Source organism: Hypanus sabinus, chromosome 5 (assembly GCF_030144855.1).
Source record: "Hypanus sabinus isolate sHypSab1 chromosome 5, sHypSab1.hap1, whole genome shotgun sequence".
Classification (NCBI taxonomy): domain Eukaryota; kingdom Metazoa; phylum Chordata; class Chondrichthyes; order Myliobatiformes; family Dasyatidae; genus Hypanus; species Hypanus sabinus.
Window position 1 is genome coordinate 23,425,974 of NC_082710.1, and position 19,474 is coordinate 23,445,447.

The 19,474-nt window shown below is 42.0% G+C and overlaps 1 protein-coding gene across 16 annotated transcripts in view; it reads left to right on the top strand.

The window, feature by feature from the left end:
* Positions 1-19,474, top strand: part of apc (APC regulator of WNT signaling pathway) — a 204,977-nt gene that overhangs the window by 165,531 nt on the left and 19,972 nt on the right. For 13 of the 16 annotated variants that reach the window (XM_059969564.1, XM_059969561.1, XM_059969560.1 and 10 more), the window contains 4 exons: positions 2,836-2,943; positions 12,487-12,609; positions 16,040-16,418; positions 17,334-17,429. In XM_059969564.1, the coding sequence (XP_059825547.1) occupies positions 2,836-2,943; positions 12,487-12,609; positions 16,040-16,418; positions 17,334-17,429 (706 nt within the window). The remainder of the gene's footprint in view (positions 1-2,835; positions 2,944-12,486; positions 12,610-16,039; positions 16,419-17,333; positions 17,430-19,474) is intronic. The other 3 variants (XM_059969555.1, XM_059969554.1, XM_059969556.1) reach the window with 3 other exon arrangements.

Genomic DNA, 19,474 nt, shown 5'->3' on the forward strand with positions numbered 1-19,474 from the left:
AAACCCCAAAACACCCTCAATACCTCCCTCACACAAAAACTAACGGATCACCCAAATCCCCAGCCTGCCAATCAGCAACAAGAAAGTATGGGTAAGAACTAAAAAAAACAGAATTGATAGATGCCAATATGAACTCCAGTCCAATCCATAAATCTCAGAATTTCGAAAACATCTCTGAAAGCATCGGGACCCAGCGGCCTCTACAAGGGCAGCGACACTAACCAGCGGTTTTTCCAAGGACAGCAACACTAACCAGCGGTTTTTCCAAGGGCAGCGACACTAACCAACGTGTTTTTTTTAGCACAGTGACACAATCCAGCGGTTCCTCCAAAGGCAGCGACGCAAACCAGTTGTTCCTCCGAGGGAAGTGACTATTGATCTTCTTCGGTTTTTCAATGTTTTCTTTCTAGCTGCCGATTAGTCGGTGGGCGATATGTTACTTTTTGTGAGAGGGAGGAGTTAAGTTGGGAATTTGGGGTCTGATGTTCTTGGGCTGGTGTTTTCCTGTGTGGGCAATCTGTTTTTTGTGTATGGGAGAGGAGGGGTTGGGAATTTTGATACTATTGGTGCTGTTCTTTTCTACAAGGTGGGGGTTTGATGTTATTATCACTGGCTTTTTGCCAGAGAGGAAGGTTGGGGTTTTGAGGATTTTGATGTTCCAGCTGCTGTTTTCCATGTGGGCAATCTGTTAATCTTTTGTGCGAGGGGTGGGAGGTATCGTTTCTTTTACTTTTTTGCGCCGGGGGTGGGGGTATTGATGTCTTTTCTTCAACAACACCCATAATTTTTTTTGTGTTTCATGGCTATCTGGAGAAGACAAATATTAGAGTTGCATGTGTATACTTTCACAATAAAATGAACCTTTGAACCTTTAAATATTTTACTGCTGTAGTACTCCAAACTGGGTTTTTTTTTTATTGAGTTTGGTCTGGGGGTGGTCTGTTTGTCCTTTGTGTTGGGTCATTCACTGTCTGCTAGAGATCCAGTTTGACAACTGTATTAGTTGGGACTCTGCCTGTTTAGTCAGCAGTGATCTGTCATTCTGGTAGCATTGAGGGATTGTGATGGAGGTGCACTGGTAAGGAATGATTCTCTGGTTACACCTATGTCAGAATTGTTGATTGACCAGCTTGTGAGTGTGATGTCCCAAGTGAAACATCAGTCTGTAGATGTTTGCAATAACTTTGTAAGGTTAATTGGGCTGTAAGTGCTGTGTCAATGTGTAAGTTTTTGCTAGGTGGTCCATCTCATTCTATCCTTCCTCCCTTGCAGACACTAAATGTTATAGCATTTCAAAGAATGTTTCAGTGATCAGCTACTTTTAAGTTGGAGTCTGAAATAGGCTGGACCAGGAAAGTATAGTAAACTTCTGCCATGAGGAACGTTAGTGAACCGTGTGGGTATTTACAACAATCCTGTAGTTTTGTTGTCATCACTATAAATGTGTGGATTTTAAATTCCAAATTATCAACTGAATTTGGAGTCCCACCAAGGTAGCTGTGGATGGTTAACAAATGTCCTGTTCTGAGTTGCCAGTTTTCTTCTGTGTCTCTGATTCAATGGTAGTTGGGGAATTAAAAAGAAGATTGTTCATCTGGCGGGGTAAATGATTAGCTGCACTATTGCCATATGTAGCAATTTTGAGTTAAACTTCGAACATTGCATACAAAAGTGTGTCGGGTCTCTAATCTATTCACTTTGCCGCCTTGTTTTAGCCAGATCCACCAAAAATTGGATCATTTGGTTTTCTGCCCTGTTATTTCCATTCCCTTTCTGCTCTTGTTGCCACTTGTCTTCAAATGTAAAATTGATCTACTTTACAATTCTTGTAGGTGTATAATTTGCTTACAGAAATACAGCAGATCTGATGTATTTTGGAGGTTGCATTTCCAGCATGCTTTGTGCAACTGTAAAATAATGGAAAACACTGGGGATTTTAATACTAGTATCAGTTACATAAGCAGCTTTAGGACTTAGTACTCCATCTATTAAGTGTTCAAATTCATTTTCCCTCAAATTGGAAAGACGTGCACTAAAATAGCTTTTTTTTTCAGGAACGTAGCATGTACCAAGAACCACTAAACTGCTTGTATTTGCTGCTGTTGTAATTTTTGAACTCCTCTTGAGGCTTTGGTTTAATGTCAGATCAAATAAGTGATTTCTCTGACACTGGAGCACTTACTCAGCACCAAAGCTTCCGCCCTAGATTATGTGCTGTTGTCTCTGAAGTAGGACTCGAGCTACTATTCAGCTGTGGCAGACTGAATAATTAGTGAATGCTTTTATTTCTGAGGTGGATTCTTTTTCTCATTTTAGCTTTTTAAAAAATCTGATGCACACATGTTCCTGTTAAATGCCCTCTTCCATAAGAGTATATATTTTCAATGGAAGTCTGTTCTGAAATACATATGCTAGATAAGAGCAGTGCTTATGCCTGCCGGAGCTTTTTTAAAATATTTTTATGTCATCTAATTAATGTGGTGGAGCTTATTGGCCATAAAATTTTCAATGCCTGTCATGTGATAAAATGCTACCAGAGCTGGTTCGTACATTTTCATCCACCCCCACAGGATTTTTCCCTTGTCATTTTAACAGCACAGTCAGAATAGGTCTGTGGATTTCTGAGCACATCCTTTGTGTCTGTATTGTGATACACTGCAAGGTCTCAGTGGACGTGCTGTTCTCTGATCATGTCATGCCACTGAGGGGGATGGTGCTTGCTGCTGTTCATTAAAACTAAAGAATAAGGAGAGGAGAGATGCAGCATGGAAGCATAGCAGACAAAAAAAACTATCTCTTTCCTCGATGTTCTAAATTCCGATGTACTTTCAACAGAAATCATCACAAACTAAGCAAGAACAAGCAGTGCCACATGATGCAGATGGACCGAGTGATTGTCTGGAAACAACAGAAGCCAGCGTGAGCACGGTAGGGAGTGGGCAGGTGAGGACATTTTCAGTCTTGCACAGGATAAGAGAAATCAGTGGCTAATTTTTTTCGGCAAGATGAAATGTTGTAATCTTTCATTTAACTAGCATTGCACATTTTTGTGTCCTATAAATGGCCTTGATGATTTGATGTAATTCTCCATTCATTAAATTGCTTGGTTGAATAAATTTTACACTATGTCATCACAAGGAATTTCAGGAAGATCTATATTTTTGTATAAATTTAAAAGATTCAGCTTTGGAACTATAGACATTGATGGTGTTCTAACTCATGATTAATTGTTACCCGAGATGAAGAATGATATCCAAAGCAAAAATTTGAAGTGTATGCTGCTTTTTCTAATGTTGAATTTAACAGGAGTACCATTATTTAATCTTTGATTCTAAAAGTGCCTTCTTGTTCAATAATCCAAGGCACTTTGAACATTTTATAAAATGAAAGTGCAAAGTAAACATGCAATTTGGATTATGAAATGAAGTAAAATTCCTTGAAATAACTTTTACTTTCCAACTAAACAAAATGTAGATGAATAAGAAAACCCATGCTTTGTTTCCTGGATACTTTGTAACTTAGATCAACAGCTGTCACAGTTCATGTGTAAGTTTATTTAAGTAAAATGTTTCCTTATGAAAAATGAACAATCTAATTGAGGTGATGAGTATGCATTTACTTCTTTGTTGACCAATGTAGACATTTCATTTTGCACCATCCCTATAGAATTGAGGTCTTTCATTGTTTTCACCCTGACACAACCAATGTTCTGTAAGTAGTATGAAAGCAGTGGTAAATGAAACTTCCATTGTTGGTTTGGAACATATGCTATCTTCTGCAACCTAGCGTCTAAGGCTCCATATACAGTGGATTCTGGTTAATTGGACCATCGGTAAATCAGGGCAGCTGCTTATTTGGGACTACTCATAAAAAAAACAAACTCATCAAAAAAAAATAGTGGAGATTCCCTTTGTTTGTTAGGATACTATGCCGTTTAATTGGGACAGGAGACTAGCCAAACAGCTTCTAACTAGCATCAGTCACGTGCACTTGTGTAGCAGTTAGACGCAACACCATACTCAGAATGAACGGTGTTTAAGTAGTGTCAGTTGCGTGTGTTGGTATAATATTATCCATTTGGGCAGACGGACGCTGATTCAAAAAGCAAATATTTTTGATCATTATGTTTTTTATTGATTTTATAATATTTTGGACCCTCAACAAGATGCCACAAGAAATTTGCCACTAGCCAAATAAAAACAATTACTCTACTGGCCAAATTAAAAGCCACTATCTGTTGTTGGATTGTGACACTATTTTATGCAGGAAGGCAGTCCATTATCTGCACTAGGTGTCTGCACTGATTTTGTTCATTTACAGTCAATCAAAAGAGCACAACAGCGTACACTGAATGAATTCCTATGTCGATGACTATTAGAAACTAATACACAGTTTTATAGTACTGTAGTAATATTGGTAGTGCTGTGGTGACCCACTTTCTGCGCAGGTGAACCGGCTCACAAATAGCCAGCGCGCGGGGTGAGACTTTGGTAATGCACCTCTGACATCATTTCTGCCAGGAGAGGGCGGGCGCTAGGGATTAAATGCCAGCGCCGTGAAGTTTGAATGAACTAGTCTCGAAATGACTTACTGACTGTATGTCGTCTCTAGCTCTGTATGTAGTACATCGCTACATTGGTGACCCCAACAGTCCAAACGGGATTTGGACCAAAGATGACCAACTCTTCATCTGTTCGTGCAGTTCTGCTAAAACTGCCGACTTTCTGGGCGCTGCGACCACGCGTGGGTTTAGCCAAGCAGAAGCCCAGTTCCAGATTCGGCAGATATCCTCTGATTCCACGTGTTACTACCACGTGGTGAGCGCACTTGACCAGGAGACGGCCACCCAGGTTGCGGATTTCATACAGTCTCCCCCGGAAGAAGGCAAATATGAAGCATTCAAAGTGCTGCTCATTGGGACCTTTGTCCTCTCACGGCGTGAGCGGAGTGCCCGCCTGCTTCACCTGGACGGTTGGGGAGACAGACTGCCATCAGCATTGATGAACGAGATGCTGGCCCTGGCTGACGGACATAAGCCTTGCCTCATGTTCGAGCAAGCGTTCCTAGAGCAACTGCCCAAGGACATACATCTGCTGCTGGCCGACGCAGATTTCAGTGACCCCCGGAAGGTGGCGGCCCGGGCAGACATACTGTGGAAAGCCAAGAGGAAGAGCATGGCATTTGTCGGTCAGATTACCAGGCCACGCCCCCAACAGCAGACCAGACCAGGCCAGGCAGGGGGGCGCACAGAACACAGAGGCAGGAGTGAGGAGGCCAGTGAACAGTGGTGTTTCTACCACCAGCGGTGGGGCACAAAAGCCCGCTGTTGTTGCCGGCCCTGCAAGGGCCAGGGCCAGCTGGCGCTAATGACTATGGCGGCTGGCCACCAGGACAGCCTCTTGTACGTCTGGCACAAACAGTTGGGACCCTGCTTCTTGGTCGACACTGGAGCAGAAATCAGCGTCTTGCCCCCAACAGTTACGACACCCGCAACAGGAAGCCAGGGCCCACCCTGAGGGCCGCAAACGGCAGCACGATACGGACCTACGGCACCCGCACAGTGCAGCTGCAGTTTGGCGCCAGCTGGTTCACGTGGGACTTCACACTGGCCGCGGTGGCCCAACCACTTCTGGGGGCGGACTTCTTGCGAGCTCACAGCCTGCTGGTCGACTTGCAAGGGAAAAGACTGGTACATGCCGAGACTTTCCAGGCGTTCTCCCTGGGTGAAGCCAAGTTGCCAGCCCCACACCTGGACTCCATCATGCTGTCGGACAATGAATTCACCAGAATCCTGGTGGACTTTCCATCGCAGTTCACGGTAGCCATGCCCAGACACGGGGTTCAGCACCACATCCTGACCAAGGGACCACCCCTCCACACCCGTGCATGAAGGCTCCCCCCGGAAAAGCTCTGCCTGGCGAAGGAGGAGTTCAAGAGGATGGAGGAATTGGGAATTGTACGGAGGTCCAGCAGCCCATGGGCCTCCCCCCTGCACATGGTGCCCAAAGCAGCTGGGGGTTGGAGACCATGCTGCTACTACCGCAGACTGAATGAGGCTACAACTCCAGACCGCTACTCCGTGCCACACACACAGGACTTTGCAGCAAACCTGCACGGGGCAAGAATATTTTCCAAAGTAGACCTTGTCCGGGGATACCATCAAATCCCGGTGCACCCTGAAGACATCCCCAAAACAGCACTCATCACCTCGTTCGGCCTGTTCTAGTTCCTCCAAATGCCATTCGGCCTGAAGAATGCCGCACAGATGTTCCAGCGGCTAATGGATGCAGTGGGACGCGACCCGGACTTTGCATTCATCTATTTGGACGACATCCTTATAGCCAGCAGTAATCGCCAGGAGCATCTGTCCCACCTCCACCAGCTCTACTCCCGCCTGAGTGATTTCGGCCTCACGATCAACCCGGCCAAATGCCAGTTCAGTTTCAGTACCATCGACTTCCTGGGCCACAGGATTACCAAAGACGGAGCAACACCTCTGCCCGCCAAGGTAGACACGATCTGCCACTTTGCCCAGCCCAACATGGTCAAAGGCCTACAGGAGTTCGTTGGTATGGTGAACTTCTACCACCGTTTTCTCCCCTCAGCAGCCCATATCATGCACCCTTTGTACACCCTGATGTCAGGTAAAGGCAAGGACATTACTTGGGACGAGGAGGTCGCAGCCACTTTCATTAAAGCCAAGGAAGCCTTGGCAGATGCCGCGATGCTGGTGCACCCCAGAATGGACGTTCCCACCGCCCTCACGGTGGACACATCTGACACAGCAGTCAGTAGGGTGATGGAGCAACTCATCGAGGGACGCTGGCAACCCCTGGCGTTCTTCAGCAAGCACCTACGACCACCCGAACTCAAGTACAGTACTTTCGACTGGGAGCTGTTGGCACTGTATCTGGCAATCCGGCATTTCAGGTACTTCTAAGAAGGCAGGCTGTTCACCACGTTCATGGACCACAAACTGTTGACCTTCGTGTTCAGGAAGGTGTCCGATCCCTGGTCAGCTCGCCAGCAGTGACATCTGTCCTACATCCTGGAGTACACGACGGACATCCAGCATGTCTCGGGAAAGGACAACGTTGTGGCGGACACACTCTCCAGACCAGCTGTCCACGCCCTGTCCCTGGGGGTGGACTATGCAGCACTGGTGTAGGCGCAGCAGGCAGGTGACGAGATGCCCAGCTACAGGACCGCAGTCTCGGGTTTGCAGCTGCAGGACTTTCGCGTAGGCCCAGGTGAGAGGACCCTCCTGTGCGACGTGGCTACCAGCCAACCTCGCCCCATCGTCCCAGCAGCCTGGAGGCGGCAAGTTTTCGACTCCATACACAGTTTGGCTCACCCATCTATCAGGACAACCGTCCGGCTGGTCTCCAGCAAGTTCGCGTGGCACGGACTTCGCAAGCAGGTCAGTGAATGGGCCAGAACGTGCGCGCAGTGCCGAACAGCCAAGGTGCAGCGGCACACTAAAGCCCTGCCGCAGCAGTTCAAACCCACCCACCGGAGGTTCGACCACATTCATGTGGATATCGTGGGCCCCCTACCAGTGTCCTGAGGAGCGCAGTACCTCCTAACTATGGTAGACCGGTTCACGAGGTGGCCAGATGCGGTCCCACTCACCGACACATCTGCTGATTCCTGCGCCCGAGCACTGATTGCAACCTGGGTAGCACGCTTCAGGGTACCGGCCCACATTACCTCCGACAGAAGCGCCCAGTTCACCTCCAGCCTGTTGGGAACACAGCTACACCACACTACTGCCTACCACCCACAGTCAACGGACTAATGGAACGCTTCCACCGTCACTTGAAGTCTTCTCTCATGGCCCGCTTGAGAGGACCTAACTGGGTGGATGAGCTTCCCTGGGTCATGCTTGGAATTTGCACAGCGCCCAAAGAGGATCTGCACGCCTTGTCGGCCGAGTTGGTGTACGGTGCACCCCTGGCTGTCCCAGGAGAGTTTATACCAGCCCCAAGGGGGCAAGAGGAAGAACCCGCAGCAGTCCTGGACAGACTACGCAAGAGGCTCAGCAACCTGGCCCCCGTACCAACTTCACAGCATGGTCAGACCCTGACCCATGTACCCAAAGACCTGCAGAACTGTAAGTTTGTGTTTGTACGAAGGGGCAGACACCGGGCACTGCTACAGCAGCCATACGAGGGGCCGTTCAGGGTGATCAATAACAACGGGTCCACGTACGTTCTGGACATTGGGGGGAAAGAGGAGGTTTTCACAGTGGACCGACTCAAACCAGCCCATGTGGACTTGGCGCAGCTGGTCGAGGTTCAGGCACCATGGCGCAGAGGCAGACCTCCCAAACAGAGGCTGATCCAGACTGTGGACATTTGGGGGGGGGGGGGTATCGCCGGTTCTGGGAGGGGGGGGGGGGTTATGTGGCGACCCACTTTCTGCGCAGGTGAACTGGCTCACAAATAGCCAGCGCACGGGGGGAGACTTTGGTAATGCACCTCTGATGTCATTTTTGCCCGGAGAGGGCGGGCGCTAGGGATTAAATGCCAGCGCCGTGAAGTTTGAATAAACTAGTCTCGAAACAACTTACTGACTGCGTGTCGTCTCTAGCTCTGTATGTAGTACATCGCTACAGTGCTTTAATTTATTCTGTATTTCATTTAAAACTTTAATTTGTTGTTCAATTGAAGCATAATTTGTCTTTTTTTACACTTTTCACTGTTTCCATGGAACTTCAGCTTTTCCTACAGCATTTCCTGCGCTTAGGCCATTTTGTTTCAATGTTGCCACTGTCCCTTTTATTCCATAATCTTTAATTTTGATGATAGACTTAATTAACACTTGATCAAAGGCCATTAGAAATCTCTATGTACAATGTGTACTGCAGCACAATTGGCAATCATCTCTGTACCTCTTCAAAAAATATAAGCTAAATAAGCACAATTTGTTACTTGGTTTTTCTTTATTAATGTGTTTGTCCCTGATTATCATTTCCAACAGCTTTGTTGCCAGTAAGATTACATGGACTAACGTGAAGGTGCTGGGCACGTTGGATCAGATTATACTGGTCTCTTGTTATGGTTTCCACAGGATCTGCCAATTAACTGACTGTTCAGTTGATCTCTGACATCAGAGCCTGCGTGATTCATTGCAAAAGTCAGAGATCAGATCAGTCACAACATTACTAAGTTATGGAACTGACTTGAGAAGCAACCTGATCACCAGAACTCTGGCGTCGTCAGCAATGTTCTCTCAAGGTGTGCGCATGCGCACAAATGAATTTAAACTGCACACCAAAGCTTGTCACTCTCTACCTTGTTGGCATGTTAAGTATATTTCATGATCATACACAATCACATTTCCTTTTCTGGTTTCTGATGCAGGTGGTATTGACGGCATGGAATTCGAAATGATTTCTCTGCGGGTTTTAGAACTGGCTTATTTATACTGATTTTATTGAAGAAATTTTTGATTCACTATGTCGAATTCTAAAGAAGCAAATGCTGTGAACTACTAGTTCATTTAAAGAGAATGGGTTAATGAGACAGGAGAAACTGCTACACTGCAAAATTATGAGGTCAGGAAAGTGCAGCTACAAGAAATACTTATGTACAATACAGAAACTAGTGTTACCTACATGTACTGTTGCAATGCTGAGGTTGCTGGAGAATTTGCAAGTGGGAAAAAGTGGAGTGATTTTTGCAAACTTTTAAAGTGTCATTTGGCATGCAAATCACATGTAGATGATGTGCAAAAGCTCTAGTGAGAAAAACCTTCATTACCCGCTACAGGCCTTCTACATGTGTTTTGTGAGAGTGCAGTTGAACGAGAGTTCAAACAATCAAACATTGTCCTCAACTTCTTACAGTTCATAGCTGGCATATGTATCCTGATCCTGATTAAAAAGATAACTTATCTGAATTGTTCGTTGTATCTCTCTGGTTAAAAACAGTTAAAAGATCTATTATGATAATCTGCTTAAAAGCCATCAGTATTTTGGAACTCAAGATTCACTATCTGAGACTTAGCAACAGCTTCTTGTGCTCTGCAAGTAACTTCCTTGGTACAGAAGTTGTGCTCAATTGGGGTTCCATATTAGGATAATTTTGGTGCAGGCAGATGGCCATCCCAGATAATGAGTTTGGACAGCAGATAGATCCACTTCTAGATTCTGCCATGAATGGAAAATTCCTCCTGGCATCAACCCTGTCAAACCCTTTCAGAATCTATTTCAATTAATTCACCTCTCATTCTTCTAAACTCCAGTTATAGGCCCAACCTGTTCAGTTGTTTCTCATAAATCAATCCCTTCATCCCCACATTGACCAAATCAACCACTTTTGAACTGCCACAGTTAAAATAGTCTTTCTAAATTCTGAAAATAAAAAAGTAAAACAAATCTTCAAATGGGTTCTCAGCAGTGCAGTGTACAAATGTAACAAAACTATAGATTGTCTTATATGTTGTAAAAATCAACATTCAATTTACATTCTTGATTGCTTGCTATACTTACATTCTAACTGGTTTTCCCATTAGTCAGTCAAATCTCTCTGTAAAGCACATTCTATTGTCAGTTTCCATTTAAATAATACTTCATTCCGCTGTTCTTCCTAAATAGTAGATAGTTCCATGGTTCCATGTTTCCACACTTTATATTCCATCTGCCAATGCTTTACCCACTTAAGTTTTCTTCCTTTGCAGATGATTTGGTTTCCATCAGCAGATTGGACAACCATACATGTGGTTTCTCGTCCAACTGTTAGCATGATTGTTAATACAACATTCCAGTGGTTCTCTCTTGAGGGTGATAATGCTGGTCTCCCACACAGTAGCACCAGCCTTTATACACCTTCCCCAGTACTGCACTCCCTCATTTAAGGGTGATTAGAAGATTGTGGCAAGTACCTGCATAACTATCACATTTCCTTAAACAAACAACAGGAGGAACTCAGAGGGTCAGACAGGATCTGTGGAGGGAAATAGACAACCAAAGTTTTGGGTTGAGATAGTGGTAGTTGGCCAGTATAAAGAGGTGAAGGGAAGGGGTGTAGCCAGAGCAGGCGAGTGATAAGTGGTTCCAGGTAAGGAGGGATCATAGGCAGTTGAAGGAAGAAAGCGTGACATCTGGGAGGTGATAGGTGGAGGCAACAGAGGGATGCAGAAGTTGTAATTTGATAGGAAGGGAAGATGGATCATGGAATCAATAAGGCAAGTTTGATGGGCAGATGGACTTGGGGACCCAGTTGGGGAGGAAGGTATGGATGATGAGCAGATGGGGGGTGGAGCAGTGAAAAAAGTGGAATGAAATACAGTGATGTGTGGAACTGAGGTATAGGAGGAACTAGGTAGATCAGGAGGAGAGACAAAAGGAAAAGAGAGGAAGCAGATTACCTGAAATTCTGAAGGTTTGAATCTGAATATTTGAATGTTTTTTACTTATGTTGAAAGATACAATAGCAAAATTTGCTGCGAGCATGGAATGGCTCATGTTTATTATTGATATTCATTTGAACTGCGGGCATGCCTTTCTGGAACCACTCTTGAGGATAAATTTCCCAAAGGATTCTGATGCAAAATGTTCAGTCTTGTGCAATATACTGCCATTGTATATGGATAAAAACAAAGCCTGCTCTCAAGGTGGTTTGAAAATTATGCCTCTAGAGACCTTAGATGTTGCTGCTAAGGACATTGATGTTTTTGATCAGTCTTGAAAATAATTCCCAAACATCCTAAAAATTAAATTATTAAACATTTAAAACTAAATCACTTAAATCACTTTTAAAGGATGTAGAACACTGCAAACTTCAAAATATAAAGAGTGAATTCTGTTACTTGAGCTAATGTGTATTACCTTGCACCCATTCTTTACTTTTCAAATGAGAGTATAGCAATTCCTGCTCAGGTGCATAATACTTGCCACATTCCCTAGAGTAATGTTGGGCATTGCAGCAATTTTACACTCTGCCATTGGACTACATGAGGAGTCCAACACTGAAGCATGGTTCTGAAAATGTCAGCAATCAAGTTTACACATGTTTTATGCAGAAATGGCACCATTTCCAAAGAAACTTCAGATCACGAGGACATTGAATCTTGCAACGAGAGATGTACCTGGCTGTCCCCAGTGTTCCTGAATTTCGAAGAATGCCGGACAGGTCAGATTGCATTGCACCAGTATTAATCTGAACTGGCTGCCAAAATCCTCACACCCATGTTCACAGGGAGGGAAGTGATTACTTTGGGTTGTTATTCTGGATCATCAAATAGACATACAGCCATTTTCAGAATTCTGCCTTTGCTAGCAAGGTTCATCTGTGACTTCAGTGGTGAGGCTAATGTTGCCAGTGGTATTACGTAATCATTTGTGCACAGAGGTGTTTTTTGAGTTCACCCGCACTGTGGTTACAAAATTACTTACAAATGTTAAAAAAAAAACTCCTCTAACATTTTGGAAAGATTTTTGTTTATTTAGTAAACTTAGAATTTGTATCATCTGTATTTTAGGGTTCAGGATCACGAGTTGAACAAGATACTACTAGTGTAATGAGCTGCAGTAACTCCTACTCAGTTCCTCGAAGACTGACAAATCACCTGGGTACCAAGGTAACCGAAGATTCCAGACTCCAGGTCGCTACACTGCATTTTTTTCTAATACGTCAATTATAACAATGCTTTGGCTGCTTTACTAGTATGTTTGCTATTTTCATTAACTAATGCATGTGGTTGGTTATCCTTACTGTGTTCTTTTAAAGATATTCACAAAAAATGGTGTTTACTCATCTGATAACTGGTATCAGATACTGCAGCTGCATTCCACATATGCAGTGAAAAATAAAAGATCATAGTAAGGATTATATTTGAATCAAGCTTAGTGTCAAAAAATCAACAGAATTAGAATTATTACATCCGGGAATAGAATCATTCGTCTAGTCTATGTTGATACTCTAATAACTTGTATATACAAAGAAAACAAAAGTTATCTGATTTCTAACAACTAAAATCTGACATTAATCTGAATGATACTAACCCAGTTTTTTAATCATCTGGCTTCGAATTACAAGCGTAGAAATGGCATTGCTTGCTTAGCTGGAGCGAGTTTGCTGGCAATTAATACTTCAAATTTTTTCCCGAAAGATTTGAATTCTGTTAGCATTTTAAAATAGTTACAAACTATTCGGTGGTAGCTTTGACTAAATGGTAGAGTGATACTGGTCACTGAACTGTAAATATTTGGCTATGTATAGTTATGTCTTTAAATTTATTTACAGCAATGATAGTTCGAAAGGAGTGTTCACCTGTTACGAATGATTCCCATATTGGTGCATGATAGAACTTAAGACAGGAGTAGGACTGATGAACTCTCACCTAGTGAAACAGCCATATATTCAGAATGAATGCTGTGTATCAAATTATCAATGCTGTCTGACTTAAAGGAGATTTGAGGATTGTGGGAGTAGAGTGAAATTGACACACCCTCAGGCTAAAATTTCTGATTTTTAAGGAGTTTATTTTGAAGTGTGTATGTGTTGGGAGAGGGGAGTTGAGGATAGTGGTAAAGTTTGAAGTGGGTGGGAATCTGCGCCAATCACCTACTCTTCATAATTTTTTCCCAGTATTAGAGAGTTTTTTTAAGTAACAGCTTACCCCCCCCCCCCCCCGCAAATGTGACAAAAGCCTACTTTCAGTGATCTCGTCCTGACTTTAACAACTAAATAAAATCTGTATGTTTTCTAGGCATACCTACTCACACTAAATCAGAAATAATATTTCTAAACAGCTAAAAGTGATCTGGAAATACAATGCTATGCAAAAGAAGAAAATAAATCCACAATTAAATGAGGTTTTAATTTGCATGGTGTACCTGCTCTACATAATCAAATAATTAATTTTAAATCTAGGGCTAAATAGTAAACCTCTAGTGATTGTATTAGGTTGAAGTTACTGCTGATAAGTATTAGAAATTGCAGCACCAGCTGTGTGTCGAGACTTTGGTATGTGGGAACTTCTGTTGGGACTTCCCCGATTTCCACAACTGCCTTTTGAGTTGATCCAGCACAGAGTCAGGGAACTGACATAATCTGAGGCAAGTTCTCCTGAGATTCTTCTCAGACTAGGAAATACAGGTAAAGAAAGAAGCAGTGTGTCACTCATTTATCATTTTGTGAAGAATCAACATATTCTACATATTGGAATTTTTATTTCCATGAGTAATTTAAAACTGAAAGAACTTATCAGCATGATTGCTTCCAATTAAAGTTACTGAGAATCTTAATTGTCTTTCAATTAACAGAATTTGACATAGTGATCAAACCATAAAGGATTTGGAGAGCAAGTAGAGAAAAATCAGTCATCGAGTCACAGAGAAATGGACACAGACACTTTGGCCCATCTAGTCTGTGCCAAACTATTAATTTGCTTCATCCCATTGACCCAGACCATAGCTCTCCATGTCTCTCACATCCATGATTCTATCCAAATTGGCCTTCAATGTTGAAATCAAACCTACATCCACCACTTCTGCGGATAGCTTGTTCCATACTCTCACCACCCTCTGAGGGAAGATATTCCCCCTCATGTTCTTCTTAAATATTTCACCTTTCACACCTATCCCATGATCTCTTAGAGCAGGGGTTCCCAACGTGGGATTCATGGACAAGGCGGTTAATGGTGGGGGTTCATGTCATAAAAAAGGTTGGAGACCCCAGTCTTGGAGCCTCTCTTAAACAACAGAATATCATTACCTATCCTCCAAACCTATGGCATCTCACCCATGGCTAAGGATGTTTTAAATATCTCTGCCGGAGCCTTTGCAATTTCTGCACTAGCCTTTCACAGGGTCCAAGGGAATACTTATCGGGCCCTAGAGATTTATCCACTTTAATTTGCCTAATGAGAGCATACATCTTCTCCTCAGTATTCTGAATATAGTCCATGGTCTCACTGTTTTTTTGCCTTACTTCTTCTATAGACTGTGTATCCATCTCAGGAGTAAATACAAATGCAAAAAAATCCACTTAAGGTCTCCCTGCCTCATTCAGCTCCATGCATGAATTATCATTGATCTATCATGGACCAGTTGTGTCGCACGCTATCCTTTTACTCAATCTATCTGTAGAAGCCTTTGGGATTCTCCATCACCATGTCCGCTAGAGAACCTGATGCCTTTCTTTAGCCCTCCTGAGTTCTTTTTTAAGTGTTCTCCTGTATTTGTTATACTTCTTAAGTCCCTCATTTGTTCCTTCCTGCCTATACTTGTGATGCACCTCCTCCTCCTCCTCCTTAACCAGGGCCTCAATATCTCTCAAAATAAACTAAGTTCCCTAAACCTTTTATCGTTGCTTTTTTATTTTGACAAGAACATACAAACTCTGTACTCTCAAAATTTCACCTTTGAAAGCTTCCCACTTACCAAGTATACCTTTGCCAGAAAACTTGTCCCAATCCACACTTGTCAGATCCTTTCTGACACCATCAAAATTGGCCTTTCTTCAGTTTAGAATCTCAACCCGAATCAGACCTATCCAGCTGCATAATTATTTTGAAACAAATGGTATTATGATCACTAGATGCAAAGTATTTTCCTACACAAACTTCTGTCACCTGCCCTGTCTCATTCCCTAACTGGAGATCTGGTATCACCCTTTCGCTGTCTAGTTTGGACCTCTGTTTATTGATTAAAAATTGCTCCCTTTAGCAGGAACATAGAATGAAGTTGCCGTATGGAATACTTGCAATCAAATTCAGAACTCATGAATTTCACTAGTTTTTGTTTGCAGCTTTGTACCTTCTGATATTTGTATTAGAATAAAAAATGACATGGTTAGATGTAAATAAAAGAGATAGTTATTCAAACAGTTTAATTATTGTATTAATATTTCTACGATTGCTTAGGGATCTGGTGATAAAGTCAAGAGAATTGATGAGGTATTGAATTAGGAAATATTGTAGTTTGTTGTATTGATTCCAAATGAATATTTTTTGTTATTTGGCTTTATATTAATAATCTTAGATCCATAATGTGAATAGAATTAACCTTTCTGGTTCACTTGGGCTGTAGGTGGAAATGGTATACTCGCTGCTGTCAATGCTTGGCACACACGACAAGGATGATATGTCTCGAACTTTGCTAGCAATGTCTAGTTCTCAGGACAGCTGCATAGCTATGCGTCAGTCTGGTTGTCTTCCACTGCTCATACAGCTTTTGCACGGCAATGATAAAGACTCTGTGCTGCTCGGCAATTCACGTGGCAGTAAGGAGGCCCGTGCACGGGCTAGTGCTGCACTACACAATATCATCCATTCGCAGCCAGATGACAAGAGAGGAAGACGGGAGACCCGTGTTCTTCACCTGCTGGAACAGATCCGTGCATATTGTGAGACATGTTGGGAATGGCAGGAGGCACATGAACAAGGCGTTGATCAGGATAAAAATCCAAGTATGGCATTTTCTCAGGAGTGTTTTATGTGACTAACTTTGGATTTTTTATTATTAAAAAAGATGCATCCTTTCAAAAAACGTATTTATTATATGCATTCATATTAGTTTTTTTGTAAATATGAGAAATAATTCTGTGCAATAAGAGGTTTGGGTTTCTCAGGAATCATAACTTGGAGACTTTTCCAGCTAATTGGAATATATCACCCTTTCCCTTCTTGAATGTCCATTGCATCTGGACTGCTTGGATTATTGCAATCAGTTTAATTATCATTACCTGTCTGCTAGACATTCATGCGATGCTTGATTTATATCTGCTTACTCGAAAGCGATGGCTCATTTTGTGCACTGTATAGTTTCCATTTAGATAAGTGTTTTCTAAATGTCCATTTAGTTTATAAGATATTTTGCAGAATGATATACTGTTATGGCACTGAGAGTGACTATGTTGGTATATCATGTTTTAATACCATTTCATCTTCATAAATAGTTCAATTAATTTTGAAATTCAGGTTCCTTAAAGTTGATTAAACAGTTTTACTATCAACAGAAAAAATGTTATAAATGTAAGCTTGTTTTTTGTGTATCTGTGTTCTAATTGATTGAGAAGTTGGACAGACAAATACAGCAGTGGAAAGCATTTCCTGAAATGTTTAATGTATATTTAGAAATTTGAATTGTTTTTATTGCATCAATCAAAAGGTTTGCTTTAAACTTTAAACCTTTTGCTTGGTGCGACAAGTGATAGCAAATGTAATTTGTCATTTGTTCGACAAGGAATAGTACATCAGTATTTGCAGAGGTTCATTTTATTGACCAATGATTTCTAGCATTTGTTCCTAATGTTCACTGATTATAATACTGAAATTTGAATTACACACAAAAATCTCAATTCAAAGGCATTATATTTCCATAGTGCCATCTCCAGTGGAACACCAGATCTGTCCTGCAGTGTGTGTACTGATGAAGCTTTCCTTTGATGAGGAACACAGGCATGCAATGAATGAACTTGGTAAGTTATATCAAACATGTTTTCTGGATTAGATTCCATACATAGTTTGGAGCAGAACAATAATGAGTTAATGATCCTTGGTTGGAAATCCCTAGAGGAACCCTACTCTTGGATTCCAAAACTGTGCACTATAGATTTGATTTCTAATTTTGCTTTGGAATATTTTTGGATGAGGGGTCAGAACAAAAGTGGAGTTACAGAACTGAGTTTTGCTCTATCAAAGTGCACTTTGCTATTGTAAGAAGAGCAATGATGTTGACCTCTCCCATCCACAGGTTCAATCTACAGTTGAATATAAAGTTGTTACTGTGCAAAATACTGGGATACATAGTTGTCAGTCAACTTGTTTTACTGTGTGTAGTTTCTTGTAAAAAGAGGTGTTCAATTTTTATGTCAATCATTTGATTTTCTTTTGAAATCTATTACAGTATTGAAGCACACCCATAGTATTGGCCTTTTCACAAGATTACACTAAATAAAACCAGCAAGAATTACTGATTTTTTTTTTTGCTCAGAGAGCTAAGAGAAGAAATGAGTAAGCTTTTAGATATGTAATGCGAGAACAGTTTGCACACAAATGCATGTCTGACACTGTGACCACTCAAGATTCGGTCATTGTGATCCTTAGTCCCCAAGCATATGCAGTCATCTATGTATAACAACTTTGGATGTACATAAACCAATAAAACCATCCATTAAGGGGAAAGTGATTTTCAAATTCACATGCAAGTCTCGAGGGAAAGATAAGGCCAGCAGACTCACTGATTTTCTATGGTTTTTTGTCAAAGAAATTGTCATTGGCTAACAAAAATAGCTCTACAATCCTTAAGGGTATCCAAGATCCTTTTCAACAGTAGATCTGTTTAATGGGTTTGTGGAATTCTCCTAAGGCATGTAATTCAAACAAGGTATTTGAATGTAACAACCTTCAGTAAGTTAACAAATACATGAGTGCAATCTGCATTAATTGTTTGTTATGTAGCTACATCTGATGCTTTTATGCCAGCATTACATATACATCTGTATTTGTGTGTGGGCAATGGGTAGGATATACTCACTCTTCATTTTAGAGCAGAAGAACCCAGGCCAGAATAGTTACCATCAAATATGTGTACACCTGCTTAAAAGCTTCATGCAAAATTCTATTGATTATGCAAAGTTGCTGATTAACCAACCCACACACTATGCACACTATTCTAATGATTTATTACTGATGCTTCTCCTCTGCCCATAGTAATGATCAACTCTTTCCTCCAATCAAAACAAACTTCTGGAGGAATCCAGTGGGTCTGGCAGCTTCTTTAGTGGAAAATGGACAGTTGTCATTTTGGGTTGAGGCCCTTCATCTGCACTGAGATTAAAGATCATGTGATGCCCACCCAAGAATGTATTGTAATATATATTACTGTCTGGCATCTCTTTTCATGTTGTGACCATCCCTCCAATTCAGTTCCTTAATCGTGAGGAGAGGCCGAGGAGGAAGTGAGGAATTCTTGGGTGTCAGGCATTGTGAACTATTAGAGCTTCTTCTTCTGGGGAATTTGAGGCTTGACATTACAAGACTGATCTACCAAGTTTGCAAATTATCAAAACATGGATGCATGCTAAACTGTGAGGAGGATATGTAGATGGGTAGCATCAGCTAAGAAATCAGAAGAGTTATATTTTGTAGGAGGAATGAAAAGAGACATTGTAAACCATAGAATACAATTCTAAAAAAGGTTACAAGTAAAGGGAGATCTGGGGGTAAATATGAATAGTTAGTTGCAAGTAGCACAGTAGATGGAGAAAGTATTTAAAAGAAAACCTTGGATCCAGGGCTTTATAAGTCATTCTGAACCTTTACAAAACATTGATTTGGTCACAGCTAGAGAATGGTATTCAAATCTGGACATGACAATTGAAAAAAAACACATGAAAGATTCAGAGAGGATACCAGAGATGAGGGACTTTATTCACATAGATAGATCAGAGAATCAGAATCATGTTTCATACCAGGAGCAGAAATCGTGAAGTTTGTCAGTTTGAGGCAGGAGTACATTGTA